This window comes from Chelonia mydas, chromosome 5 (genome assembly GCF_015237465.2).
Source record: "Chelonia mydas isolate rCheMyd1 chromosome 5, rCheMyd1.pri.v2, whole genome shotgun sequence".
Lineage (NCBI taxonomy): Eukaryota > Metazoa > Chordata > Testudines > Cheloniidae > Chelonia > Chelonia mydas.
In genome coordinates, this window is record NC_051245.2 from 49,589,243 (window position 1) to 49,607,810 (window position 18,568).

At 43.8% G+C, this 18,568-nt stretch overlaps 1 protein-coding gene across 4 annotated transcripts in view; it reads right to left on the reverse strand.

Moving 5' to 3' along the window:
* The window catches only part of BDP1 (B double prime 1, subunit of RNA polymerase III transcription initiation factor IIIB), a 72,761-nt gene that overhangs the window by 12,032 nt on the left and 42,161 nt on the right, over positions 1 to 18,568 (reverse strand). The window contains exons 26-37 of one of the 4 annotated variants that reach the window (XM_043546840.1): positions 18,113 to 18,332; positions 16,255 to 16,472; positions 15,195 to 15,579; positions 13,589 to 13,714; positions 13,225 to 13,261; positions 11,335 to 11,418; positions 9,199 to 9,427; positions 7,836 to 7,999; positions 5,572 to 5,593; positions 5,373 to 5,474; positions 3,623 to 3,809; positions 1,520 to 1,580 (exon numbers count right to left, since the gene is read on the reverse strand). In XM_043546840.1, coding sequence (XP_043402775.1) covers positions 1,520 to 1,580; positions 3,623 to 3,809; positions 5,373 to 5,474; positions 5,572 to 5,593; positions 7,836 to 7,999; positions 9,199 to 9,427; positions 11,335 to 11,418; positions 13,225 to 13,261; positions 13,589 to 13,714; positions 15,195 to 15,579; positions 16,255 to 16,472; positions 18,113 to 18,332 — 1,835 coding nt within the window. Of the gene's footprint in view, positions 1 to 1,519; positions 1,581 to 3,622; positions 3,810 to 5,372; positions 5,475 to 5,571; positions 5,594 to 7,835; positions 8,000 to 9,198; positions 9,428 to 11,334; positions 11,419 to 13,224; positions 13,262 to 13,588; positions 13,715 to 15,194; positions 15,580 to 16,254; positions 16,473 to 18,112; positions 18,333 to 18,568 lie in introns of those variants that run through there. The other 3 variants (XR_006290937.1, XR_005225988.2, XR_005225987.2) reach the window with 3 other exon arrangements.

The window sequence follows — 18,568 nt, forward strand, 5'->3', positions numbered from 1 at the left end:
AATTAAACCCTACTATTTAAAGTGTACTATTTAAACTCTAGCAGTTGTGTGTTGTATCCTGCCCTTCTCCACAACTGCAGTTAGGTTTTCACATTTTGTTGCTCAAGCCAGAAAAGGCTGGGAGTACTGTGGAAACATGCTTGGCCTCTTCAGGGAGAGACGGGAGGAACCTAGCATCGCTCCACAGTGATCCTTATAGCTGATTGAGAGCTGCGTTTTGTGTCTGAGGTGAGCCCCAGCCAGTACTCTTCACTCAGAAAGATGAGCACAATAATAAGCAGACACTCTATAAGCTTGTGCAACGCTAATTAAATCAGTCAAGTCATCCATTATCCACAAAGATAAGAACCTAATACCACCACCAGTAGCTAACAATTACTCCTTTAGTGAAAGCAGCAGAGGCCTGTTATTTTGGCAGTAGTCCCAGCTTCTAGTCCCACAGACAACCTGTGATGGTACACTGCTACAGTAGGATTGGGCATCAATCCTAACATTCGACAAGTCCCTAAGATTTTTCCAAGAATCAAACATTAACAGATAGATAGCAGCCAATTGCCACCAGTTAGGATAAGAAGGCAATTAAAGACAAGGAATCAGTTTCCAAATCTAGCAGACATCAGCATTGTCCAATTAGCTCTTCACGTTGAACTACAGAGTAACAAGCTATTACATTAAATATACTACATACAGCATGCTATCACTAAATTTAGAGTACCCCGAACAAAGTTTGTGAAGAAGAATGGCTTCGAAGAAAAAAACTGAAAATTAAAGTTAAATCTAAATTATACAAAAAAGCTACAACTCTAATATAACGCAGAAATCCCTTGATTTTGGTTGATTTAAAAGTACTACTCCACTCTTAATTCACTTTGCTTCTTTATCTCAGTTCATTTGTTTTGAAAGATGATTCACTATTGCAAGATCTCTGCAATAACAAGGCACAATGGGATAAGGAGCCTGGAGTCACATATGCCTTCATTTTGAAAGTGTAAATTACAAGCTTAGTTAGCAGTGAGACGAATTCCTTTAAAGTAAGTGTCTAAGATTTCTAATTCAGAGGTTTTTTCTTCTTATTCAAACTGTATTGGTGCTGAATTTTGTTTTTATTCATCTTAGTTTGTTCTATCCACTTAATATCTTCTGCATTCAAATGTGTAAGCTTACAGAGGCAACATCTAAAAATGCTTCAAAACTTAAATCTCTTCAGTGACTTGTGGCATGAATTTAAATATACAATAGCGAAAAAATCAATTATCTGCGTATCACTAACACAAGCTACTTTAATATCAAATTATAGAAGGTCAGTTACATCAATGTTAACATAGAAAGTTCTTAATTTCTTGATCCATCTTTGCACAAGTACTTCTATCATACTAATTTTGTTTTCATTTTATTTTTACTTACACACACACACACACAATAAAATTATGAAAAGCAGTTCTGAGACAGTGATGTAATATTACACCTAGCTGGGCTAGCAAGTATTGCTTTGCTATTTTAGGCCATTAATGTAGTGTACCTGAAGTTTCTTTTGTGCTGGTTATGTATTGCTGTTGAAACTCCTGTGTAACTGCTTCAGTCTAGAAAAAGTATTTCAAAAGAAATATTAATAAGCCTGGCAAACAACTCTAGAAAACAGAAAAAGTTTTATGAAGAATTATTGACTTTTGTTTTGTAAACACTTATCATCAAGTGTTAAGAGTAACAAAGGAGAGTAATTTAACCACACCCTACCCAGGTTTTGTTGATTTTTCCCCCCCCCTTCTCAAACTACGCTAAATATTTAGGATGGAAGGATATAAAGATGATGGGGACTGGGAACACTTGGGTATTTAACTATAAGCATTATTGTGTGTTCTGCTTATACGTACTTTATCTTCATTCCCTCTAGAAATGGTTTGTAAAAAAAAAAAAAAAGTTTACTTTTCCTACAGCACAACCCTGCAAAGCTGACTCATATAATGGATTGCTCAGCAGTGCAAAGAGCATCAATTCCCCTACCTATTACGGAAACACTCTGGAGCTTGGAGAAAAACATTGAGCTTAGTCACTCTTCCTTCCCCTTCGGTTTCATGGCAGATTATGTGGCTAAAAAATAGTATTTTATAGCGCTCTTGTTGGGGGAGGAGTGTTGTGAGGGCATATTTAGTCCTGCACTCGTTCTGCTTGGATAGAGTCAGTTGAGCTCTGAACCAACTGGCAAAGGGCAAAGCAAAAGAGCTGTGATAATTTAGTCCCTGCTAGCATCAAAAAGGAAGTAAAGAGCTTGGCAATTTATTGGAACTCTAAAATGCCCTCCATTAGATTGAAGTACTGTATATTCAATAACCAAGTCCAAAGGTTTAAGAAACTAAGAATAACTAGGAGGGTTTGGGTTTTTTCGTTCAGTTTGTTTGTTTGTTTAATTGTTAGTCAATTAATAGCATGAAAGTTCAATCTAAAATCTTGTATGCAGTGTTGTTGTAGCCATGTTGGTCCCAGGATATTAGAGAGACAAGATGGGGGACGGAATATCTTTTATTGGACCAACTTCTGTTGATGAAACAGACAAGCTGACCTGAAGAAAAGCTCTGTGTAAGCTTGAAAGTTTGTCTCCCTCTCCAGCAGAACCTGGTCCTATAAAAGATATTACCTCACCCAACTTGTCAATCTAAAATCTTGCCAGAAAAATTCCAATAATAATTTTGAATAAAGTGAGAGAAGGTAGGTATAGAAATGCAAGTCTGATCATAATAGCATTTTGGCAAAACTAAAAGTACAATTTAAGGCTAAAGAATCAAATGTGCACAACTTAAGCATGCATACCTCAAAAGGGGAGCACAATTTGGGATATTTGTGTGGACATATCTATGGGTGCATGCAAATCCCAACATTGCATATCTGCGCTATGTGCACATTATGGTAGTTCAGGGCTAAATTATCCAATCAGGAAAAAGTGATTTAGGATTCATGGATTTTTTTAGGCCAGAAGGGACCATTAGTTCATCTAAACCAGGGGTCTCAAACTCAAATGACCACGAGGGCCACATGAGGACTAGTACATTGCCCGAGGGCCACATCACTGACCACCCCCCTCCCCGCTGCCCTGCCCCCACTCTACCCCTTCAGTGAGGCCCTGTCCCTGCCCTGCCTCTTCCCACCCCTTCCCTGCCCCCCCACTCCAACCCCACCCCCCGCAGCTCCAGGCCAGGAACGGGGAACCGTGGCCAATGGGAGCTTCAGGGGAGGTACCTGGAGGAGCAGCCAGGGCAACACACAGACCCTTGTGCCTCCTGTTCCCCAGGTCCTGGCCACTTCCCAGAGCGGCGTGGGGGCAGGGCAGGCAGGCAGGGAGCCTGCCCTGCCCTGGTGCGCACCAGGCCGGAGCCGCTCTAGGTAAACGCTTGGAGGGGGGGGGGGCTGGCGGGCCGCCTGTTTGAGACCCCTGATCTGAACTGACCTCCTGAATACCACAGGCCATTAAATTTCACTTAGTTACCCAGAATGGATGAAAACTTTAAAAAACAATCATGTTATTGCCTTCTTCATAGTTTCTCCAAATAACTTCCCTTTTTACAGCCTCTTACAAAAACAGGCATTTCTAATGCATCAAATGTTTTAAAAAAATACAAGTTCTTTTTACCTGCGTCAACTGAACTTCAGGCAAGCTGTGCATAACAGTACCAGGCTTGTTTTCAGGAAGGACACCAGTAGAACTTTGATTAGGATCATTCTCTAGCCCAGGTAGGAAAACCTCTGCTTTTGGAGCTATTATAGGAGATTTTAACTCCACTGAAGCTTCCCAACTCTCTCTTGTCTTGTTTTCTGTTCTGAAAAATGTATACAGTTAATTTGAAACCAATTAAACAGTATGTAACATATGGGGGTAACATGGGGTAAATCAGGCAGTCCACAAGGCTGTTATGGCTACTCTATGCTGAAATATTTCCTTTATGCAAAAAGTAAAACAAAATCATACAAAAAACACTTTATACCAGGGGTGGGCAAACTTTTTGGCCCGAGGGCCACATCGGGGTTGTGAAACTTTATGGAGGGCCGGGTAGGGAAGGCTGTGCCTCCCCAAACAGCCTGGACCCCGCCCCCTATCTGCCCCCTCCCACTTCCCGCCCCCCTCAGAACCTCCGACCCATCCAACCCCCCTGCTCCTTGTCCCTTGATTGCCCCTTCCTGGGACCCCACCCCCTATCCAAGCCCCCTGCTCCCAGTCCCCTGACTGCCCCGACCCCTATCCACACCCCTGCCCCCAACTGCCCCCCAGAACCCCCCATCCAACCCCCCCTGCTCCCAGTCCCCTGACTGCCCCGACCCCTATCCACACCCCTGCCCCCAACTGCCCCCCAGAACCCCCCATCCAACCCCCCCTGCTCCCTGTCCCCTGACTGCCCCAACCCCTATCCACACTCCTGCTCCTAACCACCCCCTGGGACCCCACCTCCTATCCAACCCCACTGCTCCCCTGACCATGCCCCCCAGACCTCTGCCCCATCCACCCCCTGTCCCCTGATGGCCCCCCGGGATCCCCTGACCCTTATCCAACCCCTCCCCGCCCTCTTACCATGCTGCTCAGAGCGGCAGGAGCTCACAACCACGCCACTACCCTGTCTGGCAGAAGCAGTGGGCCAGAGTGCTGGCGGCACAGAGCACTGAGGCTGCAGGGGAGGGGGGACAGCAGGGGAGGGGCCGAGGACTAGCCTCCCTGACCGAGAGCTCAGGGGACAGGCAGGACAGTCCTGCAGGCTGGATGTGGCCCGCGGGGTGTAGTTTGCCCACCTCTGCTTTATACCATAAATACATTCCTCTATTAAGGAAAAATATTAAAAATCCCCACAGAAATCTCCTAAGGGTAAGTACTTTTGGGGAATGCCTTATTTGACAGACCTCTCCTAGCTCAGTCTCAAAAGGCATCCAAAGTGAGACATTAGCTGCAAGCACAGTCAAACAGCCCACAGGTGTACCATGACCTCCATAAATTTCATCCAAAGTATCCATGAGAAAAATGGACCTAGTTGCTTTCTCAGTTCCTGGGACTCAGTAGGGGCTACTCTGCCAAACATACATACAAAAGTTTTGATTCCATTAGCCTTATATAAAGGATATTCAGTACATAAAGGCCTTAAACAAACAAACAAAAAAAATCCCTGCCACACTGTGGAACTAAGTCATGCATCCAGAACAACTGCAGACACCATTGTCAGTTTCCCACAATTTAAATGTGTATATCTATACCTATCTATCTATAGATATAGATATAGATCTCAGTTTCATGCATCCATTTGAAATGCACTTTTTGAAAATTTAGTCCAAAACATTTAAGTGACACACCAATTAGCATATGAATAAAGGATTTTTTCATATCTGTTCACTTTACTTACTCGGCAAGGTCTGTGCTTCCAGATCCAAAATTCTGCAGACCTGCAGAACTGTTCTCAGCTGGTCTGATCTTCCATTCTAGTTCCACTTCCTGCTCTTCTATGAAAAAGAAAAGGAGTACTTGTGGCACCTTAGAGACTAACCAATTTATTTGAGCATAAGCTTTCATGAGCTACAGCTCACTTCATCGGTTCTTCTATGGTCTCTCTTAGAGCTTTCCCCTCTAAGATTTTAAAAATTAAATTAAATGACGTTCGCTATTGTAATATTTTGCAACCAACAGCAAGACGACTTACTGTTTAAATGCCTTACACTACCATACATGCATTAGCTTATGGGCAGTGATGAGATGCCAAAATCTTAACAATGGGTTCCCTCCTCACCCCATGAGGAGGTCGTTGCTCACACCCGCCCCCCGGAACTCCGGCCCCATCCAACCCCCCCGCATTCCTTGACATCCCCCCCAGGATCCCTGCCCCATCCACCCCCCTCCTCTGTCCCCGACTGCCCCCAGAACTGGACAGGAGGGTCTCGTGGGCCACCAAAGTGGGTGCCCACCCCACCCCTAAGAGCCAGAGGCACCTGCCAGGGGGCAAGGTGGGGAGTCCCGGAGGTGCTTACCTGGGGCAGCTCCCAGGAAGCATCGGGCAGGTCCCTCTGGCTCCTAGGGGCGGGGGAGCATAGCTAGGGGGGAAGCAGGGGGAGCGGCTGCTCCCCCACTGATCACATCAAATGTGGCACCTTAGGTGCCGACTCCCTGGGTGCTCCGGGGCTGGAGCACCCACAGGGAAAATTGGTGGGTGCAGAGCACCCACCGGCAGCTCCCCACCTCATGCCCAGCCCCAGATCACCTCCACTCCGCCTCCTCCCCTGAACGCGCCACCCTGCTCTGCTTCTCCGCACACCCCCCTCCCCGTCCCCGCGAATCAGCTGTTCGGCAGGAAGCCAGGGCGGGCTGAGAAGCAGGCCGCAGCTTCACACTCAGGCCGAAGGTGGCGGAGGTGAGCTGGGGTGGGGAGTGGTTCCCCTGCCCCCCCGCCCCTCCCCCCGGCTACCTGCTGCGGCACAGGCAGCCCTCCTCGCCCTCCGCCTCCCTGGGCCTGAGCAGGAAGCCGCTGCTTGCTTCTCAGCCTGCCCCGGCTTCCCACGCGAACAGCTGATTCGCAGGAAGCCTGGGGTGGGGGGCGGAGAAGCAGAGCAGGGCAGCGCATTCAGGGGAGGAGGCGGAGGCAAGCTGGGGCCGGGTGTGGGGCGGGGAGCTGCCAGTGGGTGCTCTGCGCCCATCAAATTTTCCCCTTGGGTGCTCCAGGGCTGGAGCACCCGTGGAGTAGGTGCCTAAGGTGCCACTTTTGGCCGGTTAAATTTAGAAGCCCTTTTAGAACCAGTTGTCCCTCGTGGAACAACCAGTTCTAAAAGGGCTTCTAAATTTAACTACTGGTTCTAGCGAACCGGTGCGAACCAGCTCCAGCTCACCACTGCTTATGGGACTATTTAAAAAAAAAATACTGCAAAGACAAATATGGTTACACTTAAAGAAGAGATACAACAACAGGAGACAAGTATGGAATTTAATAGTTGGACACTCTGCTGTTGAAATGTTGATGCATGCCTGTAGACATGAACAGGAAGCTGAGTTTTCAATTTGTTTTAGTTTTATGGCCAAGATTTTCAGAAAAAAGACACCTAAAAAGGTAGGCTCTTAAGTAGAGTTGGGCAAAATATTTCAGACAAATAGTTTAAAAATGCGGTTTCAATTGATCTGAAACAATTTGCAAATTTGCCATGAATGTGCCAAATAGTTTTATCCAGAAATAAAAATTTGGCCTAGAGTCACAAAATGACTGAAGGAGGAGAAAGCCACCTTCTAACTTTTAGCCCGATGGTTCTGGCACTCACCTGGATGAAGAGAGATCTGGGTTCAAGTTCCTGATTCAGAGCATGGATCCAAACCTATGTCTCCCATATCAATGCTCTAATCATCAGGCGACAGAGTTATTCTTACCCACTCTGTCTGACCCAATGGCTATTAAGGTAGTTTTTACAACATGGAACAGCTTCAAAGGAAGAGATGGAGACAAATCCACCCCAGAATACCCTACAGCTTTGTGGTTAAGGGACCTCTCTTGGGATGGGAGAGACTCAGGTTCAAATCCCAGCTCTGAAGCTGGATTTAAATCCAGGTCCTCTCTCTCCCAGGTGAATGCCCTAACCTAAAGTTACAAGGCCTCTGCCTCCTCACCTTTTAAAAATACCTGTAAATACGTTGTTTCATTAGAACCCAAACTAATTTTTGATTCACTGAAAAGTTTTGGATTTGATTTGTCCCACAACTTTTGTATCCAATTTTGCAGAGTTGCCAGCCTATCAAGAAAGGTTATTCACCCAGATCTACTCCTAATTCCATATTTAGGAGTCTAACCATAGGCTCCTATTTTCTAAAGCTTGGAAATAAAGGAAAAGCTCACCACTTTGAACTTGCTTGAATTGCTCCACATCTGCATTTGGCCTAAGAGATTTCTGATGAACATTCCTATTTGTTCCCAGTACTCTGCTAAGATTTGGTTTAGGCTTTGGAAGTCTGCATCTTGCAAACCTTGATGTACTATTCGCTTTGGGCACAGGGTGATCACTACAAAGAAACAGAAAAATACCATAAATGTAATTGAAACTTTCCTTTCTTTAATGTGTTTGAATTCAGTGTCAAGGAGAAATTAATACCAGTAATGAGGGCCATAAGGGGGAGGGGAAGGCAGGGGAGAGGCAGCTGGGCCGATGAACAAAAGTAGTGATGGAGTTAGCAGGAAAAATGGGCAGGCTGGCAGGAAGAAGAAAAGCAGAAAGACCAGTTGAACTGGGAGAACTTTGACTGACTAGAGCCTGAGTACAGCTTTAATCATAGTGACCAGCAAGGACCAGAACAGGTAAGTTTACAGTAGCTAGGTAACTCAGAATTTTTTCTCTGCAACTGAAATCTTTTTAAAAAATGTAATATTTTGATTAAATTTAACATTAAAGTAGAAGTAGGTCACCTAATTTTGAATGGTTGGGGATTGATTTGGGGGGGGGGGGGGGCCTCAATTGGGGTTAAAACAAACAGGTGAAGTTATACATTAGCACTGTCAGGATTTTCTTCAATGTAAAGATCTTAAACATTTGCAGGGAACGTATGTTTGATCATTCTTGCAAACAGCTAAAAAAATTCAACAACTTTCTAAACAAGTTGACATGATAACCAATTGCATCTTGAAACCAAGTTCTTCTGAGTTACTTCATTAACTTGACGTTCATCTTTTAACAATATTCCACAACAGAAATCAGGGCAGAGCCACGTGCTCTAGCTGTGGAAGAAGTTCAAGCAGTTCCTTTGTTGCTAGTAGTTATAGATGTACAGTGGCCGCCTGAAAGCCTTTAAGCTGCATGACAAGTGACAGGAAGCAATGAAATTCAAACCACTAACTTTTGTCTGACCAGTGACGCAAGCTCTTCAGAAAAAAAGGCCAGATAAAATAGTGGCCAGCCATGTGAGGTAAGTTTTAAAATTAATTTTTTTAAGCATATCCTTATTTTAAAATGGGTATTCAGGAAGTGGAAGTTGTACATTTCCATCACTCCTATTTTAATCTAAACATAAAGTCCCTATTTAAAAGGGAAGAAAAAAGGACAGGCATCAATATGGAGTGGAACTACATAACCTATGAGCCATGATAGCTAAAACAAGACTACTTGTCAGCCTAAAAGTATGGTGGAAGAAGCCTTAAAGGGGAGCCCTGTCAGAGAACAGATCACTGCGGGGGGGGGGGGAGATTAAAGAAAAACAGTGAAATTAACCTGGTGGGTGCAGCATCTTCCTTAAAAAAAAATTGTACACTTTCTTCTTTTCCAGAACTGTGGTCCGGTAGAATGACTTTGTTTCCATCCTCTGAGGGAACCAGTTCATTATTAGTAGGTGAAGAAAGTGACTGATTACTTGGGGCCACATTTTGCTCTGTATTAGGCTGGTTTATGAGGCTATCAGCCATGTGCAATTCATCTTGATCAGGAAACACCTGTGTCCTTCCTTGTTTAAAAATAAAGCCATAATTAAAAAGATGCAAGTTTATGTCTCCACATGAAGCTATTTACAGGTAGATCCACTATAGGCTTCATTCTGAATAACGGCATTCTACAGAGATACAAATTCAAATCCTGGGTAAAAGCACATCTTGATGACTAGACTGTTTGTTGGTTAGAGTGCAGGGATTACCTCTACATATGTTAAAAGTCAACCTAATGCCAGGTTAATAAACAATGATTTAACAAGTATCAGAGGGGTAGCCGTGTTAGTCTGGATCTGTAAAAGCGGCAAAGAGTCCTGTGGCACCTTATAGACTAACAGATGTACTGGAGCATAAGCTTTCATGGGTGAATACCCACTTTGTCGAATGCATCCGATGAAGTGGGTATTCAATCCGACAAAGTGGGTATTCACCCACAAAAGCTTTGCTCCAATACGTCTGTTAGTCTATACGATGCCACAGGACTCTCATGATTTAACAGTATAGCTAAACAGAATGGAAAACAATTTTTCTGGTTAAAGAAGTAAGACGAAACAGATGGACTACTGTGGACCACATAAGCCTGGCTCTTCTCCATTGGTCTGACTCATGAGACAATAGTCTCTGTAAGACCTACACAAAAAGAATCACAATAGAAAAATCTAGGGGTCTAATGCTTTTTCTGGATCTCCTCTAGCATATCCTGTCTTTCCATGTTTATTTTCTAGAGTATAAGCTCTCCAGGGTATAGAGTGACTTGATATTTATGTCTCAGCTGCACCAATCACACTACTGAACATAACCACATTTTGGGGATTCAGGGATAATGAAAATAATCTTAGTACTAGTTTAATACTTTTTTTAAAAAAAAGCCTGTCATTAAATGCTTTTACTAGATCAAGTTTCATCTCCCAAAAGAGACTGGATGAGGATACCAAATCTTCAGCCTTTGAATCTCCATTTGTTTTTATACAATTTTGTCTTAAAAATTAACAAAAACACTTCGGTGAACAACCTGAGTGTCCTATCAAAGAAAGAACTAATACATTTTATCCATTGAAAGATCAGTTAAGAACAGTAAGAATTCAGCAACTCCTTTCCTAAAGCTTTAGGAGCCAATTGAACCTCTATGAAGAGCTGAAGGCTGAAGTGAAAATTAATTTACTTCCTCTCCCCCCTTGCTACCTGTGCCAGTTACGTAGTGCTGCAACAGTTCTTTCAATATGGGTGGCAGTGGTTGTGCCATCTATATTGGCTTCTTTAAAAAAAAATAAAAAATTGTTTATTCTGTTCCCCAACTCCTTTTCTGCAGTATTGCTAATGCTGCTAACTCAAAGCAAGAGACCAAACCTGAGGACAAGTTCTGGATCTATCTCAGAAAAGGTAAGACAATAAAATGACCTAGACTTAAATTTTAATCATAACATGATTCATCTGGGTGTGCGGTGGCATGAGTACTTTATTAGCCTGAGTTTGAAGTAACTGTAGTACATAGCAGTGAAAATATCCACATACACACCTGCAAAATCCTTCTCAGTGGTACAAACAGAGGACAGTAGAGAGAAAAGGTGCTGAATGCCCATTACGCACAAGAGTCGTACTGCCGGTATGAAATGAGTTGATCAGGGCATGTATTCCATGTGGTGAGGTACATATCAGTGTTTTGCTGAAAAAGAGCTCTATGCACCTCTGGCAAACATGTAGTGGAGTTGGCAGTATTTTGGCTAGGGGCTGGACCACTTTACCTCGCTAGACAGTGAATCATGGCCCAATCCATCCTCCTCTCTTTCATACTGAACACAAAGGAAGAATCCAGACCTGCTGCTATAGTGAGAGGATATGAAGGGTCATTATGACCTCAACCCAAGCCCCAACCCACAAGTGAACCCATGACACATACGGAAGGATTTGGCAGATAAATAGATCATACCTTGAGTGCTTATTTTTAACTGAAACATTGGATCTCCCATTGCAAGTAATGTCATGGCAGCTTCAGTGCTTCCATCACTAATCCCTGCAAAATTGTTCACATACATGTAAAATCACAAGCACAGTCATTTCGTTAGAAGTTTAACTAAAACATGATAAAAAAAAGCAGATATTACCATCTCTGCTAACTTGAAAAAAAACATTTTTTCAATTTGTTTCCTCTTGGGGATTCCAGATATTAGTAGCAATAATTAACACACATAGTGATGGTCATCCATTAAACTAAAGATGTTCTACAAATATTGAGTAAGCAGCAGTATTCTCATTTTATAGAGGGGGAAACATATGGACAGAGGAAGCAATTTGCTCAAGTCACACAGACATTTGGGTCTAGACCAGGGGTGGGCAAAGTTTTGAGGGCCACATCGGCATTGCGAAACTGTATGGAGGGCCGGGTAGGGAAGGCTCTGTCTCCCCAAACAGCTTGGCCCCTGCCCCCTATCTGCCCCCTCCCACTTACCGACTCCTGACTGCCCCCCTCAGAACTCCCAACCCATCCAACCCCCCCAGCTCCTTGTCCCCTCACCACCCCCTACCAGGACCCTCGCCCCTAACCATCCCCCAGGACCCCACCCCCATCCAACCTCCCCTGCTCCCTGTCCCCTGACCACTATCCACACCCCCACCCCCAGACAGGTCCCCCGGGACTCCCAGGCCTATCCAACCTCCCCTGTTCCCCATCCCCTGACCCCACCCCATCCAACCTCCCCCTGGCTCACTGTCCCCCTGACTGCCCAGCCTCCTATCCACACCCCCACCTCTAATCACCCCCCGGGACCCCACCCCTATCCAACCCCCCTGCTCCCTGTCCCCTGACTGTCCCGACCTCTATCCACACCCCCGCCCCCTGACAGCCCCCCCGGGACTCCCATGCCTATCAAACCGCCCCCTGCTCCCTGTTCCCTGACTGCCCCCAGGACCCCCTGCCCCTTATCCAACCCCCCCACTCCCCACCCCCTTACCATGCTGCTCAGAGTGCTGGCAGCGTGGGAAGCTGAGGCTGTGGGGGCGGGGGGACAGCAGGGGAGGGGCCGGGGGCTCAGGGTCTGGGCAGGACGGTCCCACAGGCCACATCCGTAGTTTGCGCACCTCTGGTCTAGACCCAGGTCGGTTTAGACCCAGGTCTCGTGACTCATTCCTGTGTCCTATCCACTGGATGACATGTATCTCCTCCTTTCATCTTCCACTACTTAGTAACATAGGATACAACATTTCTGTGTTCCAAAGTCATCACACTGAAATAAGCCCATAAACTCCAATAGGGTTTTGCCTCTTCACTGAAAATGTTATTTACCTTTAAACAAAGCCATCTCTTAGCAAAGTTTCAAAATGCAATTCTAAAAACCAATGGATCAATTGGGGCTTTTTGCAATGAGCCCCATGTATGGGGAAAAAATATTTTACTGCCCTGGGAGCAGACCAGGAAGCAATTTCTGACTCAGTCATGATGTTTCCCTGTTTCCCCCATAGCATGTGCTGGCTAGCAAGTCTGCGAGAGGAATGGGGATGGTGGTTGGTACCAGAGCCATGGATTTATCCATTCCCGCACCTTTCAGGCATGTTGCAAGCCCTGCAAAGGCTGCTTTTCCCATAGCACAACTACCCACAGCATGGGTAACCAGTGCATGGGAGTGAGGAGGCACAGGACAGCCACAATCTGGACCTAAGCCAACAGACTTGTAACTCTTGGTCTGTCTGATGGACCTCGCTGAAGAAGTAGCCAGTTAGCACAGCTCCTCCAAAACTACGTATAGGACCTCATCAACTCAGGGTTGGCTGGCTTGATGTCGAGACAGAGGGCGACTCATAAATAAGCGTCTCTTGTATTTACCTGTGTCGGTCTCTGGATTTTCATGTGTAGTCACTTCCTTGAAGAAAAGATATAAATGATCTGTCAAATACAGCCAAAATCCCAAATAAAATTAAGGGATTTCAACTTAAGCCCAATGGCCAATTCTCTACTGCAAAGTTCAGCATGAGCAATCCGCTCTGATTGAATGGGGTTGTACAGCATCAACACTGGACTGACAAAGCCATCTGAAGAAAATCTGCACACTTCCTGCTCATGCCATGCCCATCTATTACACTATACTATGCCATACTATTACTACTTTACATTTTCTCTGATGTTTAATACTATAAAAATTAAACATACTATATAACCATAAGCATAGTACTAAAAAAGGAATGCTTACGATTTGTGAGGCATTCAGATTTTCATCTCTCTGCATCACAGGCTGGACAACCACATTTAAATCATGAGACAGATATTCAGCAGTAGTAATGCAGGGCACATCTGGGACATTCACAGATATTTCAAGCTGCAAAAATCAAAGTTATTCCTATTTATTCAAAAAAGGAAAGTGGTCTAAAACTTGCAGGAACACATAAGAAAATGGCTGTATATGCACATCACGTAAAACTATTTTTTTCTAAACCAAATATTAAAATTAGTAGCTCGAGACCTAAGATAGAATGGATGCAAACATTTCAATTTCATCTTTGAGCGTCAGAATCAGAGCAACCTGTGTTCTTCTGTTTGGTCTCTCAAGAAACATATCTGACCATAACAATCTTGTCTCATGACATTAATGTATGTACTGCACTCAAAAAAAAAAAAAAAAAAAAAAACTGTTAAAAGAATGTTAAGGTTGCAAAGTGAAGCACCCAAAATTAGAAAATGTTAGAATTAAAGTTGCCTGTGCAGTCTGAACTTGGGCCCCTTAAGTAAGTTCACCATAATTATCTTTAAATTACATGACCACATATTTTTTCTAGGCTTTAAAAAAAAAAGAAAAACAATCAGAAAACAAATTCTATCATGTGGAACCATTGACAGTCACATGGGTCATGGGCTGGGTTGGAACCTTTAGAGCCATATCATAGCTCTTTGCCACTTGAGCTAAGAGTAACTGGTAGCAATAGTAAGTGGTCATCCTCTGTGGACTAACCACTAGAGGGGGATGACACAGAAAGACACTTTGCCACTGGGCTTCACATTTACTTACTGACAGTCGAAGAATGTTGAGACTCAGCAATCGTTTTGGTTCCATTCTACATTCTGGAGGGAAGTGTGTTCCTGTGATCATGGACCTTTCTGCCCCACTCCCTCATTGACCCCTTCTAGTTTGTCCCCTCCATTCTGTCCTTATCTCAGTCCTGTTTCTCCCCCTCCCCTGGCTCCTCATCCTAGTCTCTTTGCTCAGTTTCCATTCTTGCTCCCTTGCTCCTTGTCCCAGGTTCCTTGCCCAGCCACTCCCAAACTTGACCCCAGCTCCTTCTCCCAGTCAGTCATGTTTCCACCACAGCTGCCAATCGTTTTGGACATTGTTATGGTCAGATATGTTTCCTGAGAGAGCAAGTAGAAGAACACAGGTTTCTCTGATTCGGACACTCAAACATGAAATTGAAATGTTTGCATTCATTCTGTCTTAGGCCTCAAGCTTGCAATGTACTCTGCAAAGGTGGATTCCTGTGCTCACAGAGAGCCCCACTGAATGAAACAGAGCCTCCCACACAACACTCATTGCAGGACTGGGCTTTAGGCTAAGTTCCCTGAGCAGCCTGTGCATCTTGTCCAGAACCAAGAACACATGCCACAAATATTAACGCCACTCCACCACCAGTCCATTCGTCAACCAAACAAAACAGAAAACCTGCACACCCACAACATGTTTGTAAAATAAACTGCTATTGTTACTACAATGCAGGTGAAAGCAAGTGAGAGAAAAGCTGGTGGCAAAAGGAAAGACTACGCTCCAATACACCAGATCTCTACAAAACAAGTCAACATGGTCATACCTCTTCCATGGTTTCCTCAATCTGGACAGGAACAGGTTTTGGAGATCGAAGACCTACAGGAACAAACACTGGAGCCTTGTTTACTTCCTCTGGTGAAAAACATTCATCTTCATCATCCAGCTCAAATTCATCTGCATCATCTTCATCCTCCTCCTGAGAAGCCCGGAGGGTCACCAAGGTTACCTTTGAACTCCCATGTTCTTTCCCAGATCTCTTGCTGTGGGCAGTTTTCAAGCCTTTGCCTTTGGTGATATTTGGTTTAGTCTTTTGACGTGGTTTTCCCTTTTCACAGCGATCAACTTCACATTCAGAGGCAGAAGAAGTTCTTAGCTCAGATACACGTTTTGGCAGGCCTCCCTGTTCGGATGACCTTCTAGACTGCCTTCTAAATGGATATAAAAAAAATTAACTTTTTAGTAAAGTAGCAATATTAAACATAAAAAGGAATTAATATTACAGTCACAGTGAACTCACATGGTAATTGGGATTATGACCACTGTTGTGACATGATAATTACAATCATACACTGGGAAAAATAAAAATCAGTACTTCCCTTGGTCAGCATTCCCCATTCCTTTGTGAATGTTCAAAGTACTGATATTGTAGTGTGGATATAATTAGCTTCCTTATCTTTTAACTTCAGGCAGAAATTCTGGAAAACTGTGCTGTGCAGTGAAATTTAAAGGACCTGGTCATTTATGGCAATAGTGAGGAGGGGACTGTTTCCTTTTTATTGTGGAGAATCAAGAGTGTGTGCGCACGCATGTGTATTTTACAATCTGTGAACCCTTCAGCAGGCAGCATAGTCAAGAAAAAGCCTAGTCTCCACACTGACTTTGCAGGAGAAAGACTCAACTACAGTGGGTGGCAGAAGAGGTCAAGAGTTTTAAGATGAGTATTCCAGCCATTAAAAAACATCTGGGGAATAAGAATGAGTGCGCATGCCCACACCCCCGCCTCCCCGCCCCCACATCAGAAGAGTGGTCAGACAGAAAAAGAGAGACACTTAAACTATGGGATCTTAGTTGGACTAGTATCATTAAACCCTTAGTTACTTCACCTTATCAGTTTGTCTGAGGTCTTCTCCTGAGCATAAAGAGGCTGAGAATCTTCCTCTTGTTCTATTTGACTTTCACTCTCCGACAATCTCTCTGGAGACTGGAATTTACAGGACTGCCTGCTCCTTTTAGGAGGCACTGCCTCAATACTGTCTGCAGACTCTTTTTTCCGTGAATCCTCTGAGGAGGATGCAACTTCCACTAAGTTACGAGATGTGTGCTAAACAGACATGAAGACAATGGCGGCCAAAGTAAGCTTATATTTGACAGTGGACAATGCTATACTAATTGTATTAAGAGTTTTCTGTTATCTCTAAACACTGATTGGGATTCCCTTGGAAGCCTAGTTACTATCTGGAATACCCTGATAGTTAGAAAGTTTCTCCTAATATCTAACGGAAATCTCCCTTGCTGCAGATTAAGTCCATTACTTTTGGTCTTATGTTCAGTGGCATGGAGAACAAATGATCACAGTCCTCTTTATTACAGCACTTAACATATCTGAAAACTTATCAGGTTCCCCCCTCAGTCTTCTTTTCTGAAGACTAAACATGCCTAGGTTTTTTGTTTTTTAAAAACCTTTCCTCATTCAGACATACTAGAAAGTTTGCCCAGAGCAGAGATATCCCTACAGTAAGTGATGGGAGCACTCCTAGCATTTTGTTGTTGCTATTTCCTTCAGGAGCTCTACTGACATAGAACCCTTGAACTTTTCCTTCTGAGATGATGGCAGAAACCCATTAGCCATCAAAATTCACTGAGAAACCTTCACCATAAAACCAGAAAATTATTAGGGGGTGAAAGAATAATCTTCACTTTATCCAGTAAGTCACAATCTCAGCCAGTCATTGGTTGCTTCAGTTGAGTAAGAACATCTCACTTTTTAAAACATGTATCAGTAATTGTACTTCATCAGCTATGGGCCTTTGGCTGGAATAATTTGCAGGCCCAAATATTTAGTGAACCTGTCAGAAGGCAGGGCTTCTCCTCAGCTTGCTAAGGACTCACTGCCATGCCCAGTCTCTTTTAACACAGTTTTATTGTCCAAATGTACAGAAACAGTCCTGCACTCAGCTCACCCTTTACAACTCAGGCTCTCACTGTCTCCCATCCCAGGGGACTCTAGCAATTCTGCTGCTCCTGCTTCCTAGCTCTCTCAGCCAGTTTGACACCCCCTCTCCCCAATCTCTTGCTGACCCTTTATAAACCCAGATGCAGCCCTGCCCCAACTGGCACAGAGGCACCGGACCTATTTCAATTACAAGGGCAAGCCATGCTGCGACAGAACCATATACTGAAGAGGAAATAAAAAAAGTCTGAGTTGTACATTGCAAACAGAAATAAGAGTAAAGCATCCTATGTCAGCTCAGTGCTATCCCAGAAATTAAAATAAAAAAATAAAAGCCTGAATCATGTCTGAATCATGTAGTTCCATATCCACTAATATTTAATATATAAGCCACAAAAGACCTTGTGTGCATACATACGGATTTTAAGCAGCTGTGGTTATGCCTTTATTTGTATTGTTCGGTGTGTAAAGGACACTTATTTACATTTGCAGGTAATGACATTACAAAATAGTTAAGCGAATGAAGTTACTGATGGCAAATCAAAATGTAATGCAGTAAAATATAAAAGCTGAACCATTTTCTTTTAAAATGCCTTTGAAGTATGTAGGCTTTGTGCTCATTATTTTTACACCAATTCACTGCTGGCAACGAGATGCAAAGAACCAATTTAATCCCTCACATCCAGAAAGTAGATTCCACAAAATCCATAGGTCATAAGAAGAAAGCGGAAGGAAAGAATTCAGTCACTGACATAATAGGCTGTGACTTAGATCCGACGTTCAGTACTTACCAGTAATGGGGTTAGGTTTTCTGATTTTATATCACAGGATATCAGACCTTCTTCTGTATTTCTACCTTCAGTCTTTTCCTCACTTGTGTTTTCTCCCTCTTCAAGGGCTTCTTTCTTTCTTGATGCTCTAACTAGGTTTGGCTTTGGCCTCCGTAAATGGCCCCTCACTAGCTGTGCAGGTTTTATAGCACTTTGTTTACTTTCTTCTCCAGAACTGGACCTAGAAAAATATTATGATTGTACATATCAGCAGTCACAGACCATTAAAACAGCTTTTGCAAATCTACTGTACTGGCCTAACTATATGTAACATCTGCCCAATGTGAACCAGGAAAAAAAAAAAAAGGCGACTCCTATAAAGGTTCATTGCACACAGTATTTTAAGAAGTCCACTCAGGGGAAAAGGAAGATACGAAAAGGGAAATTGCCTGCACATCGTTTTCAGGGGTGGATGTT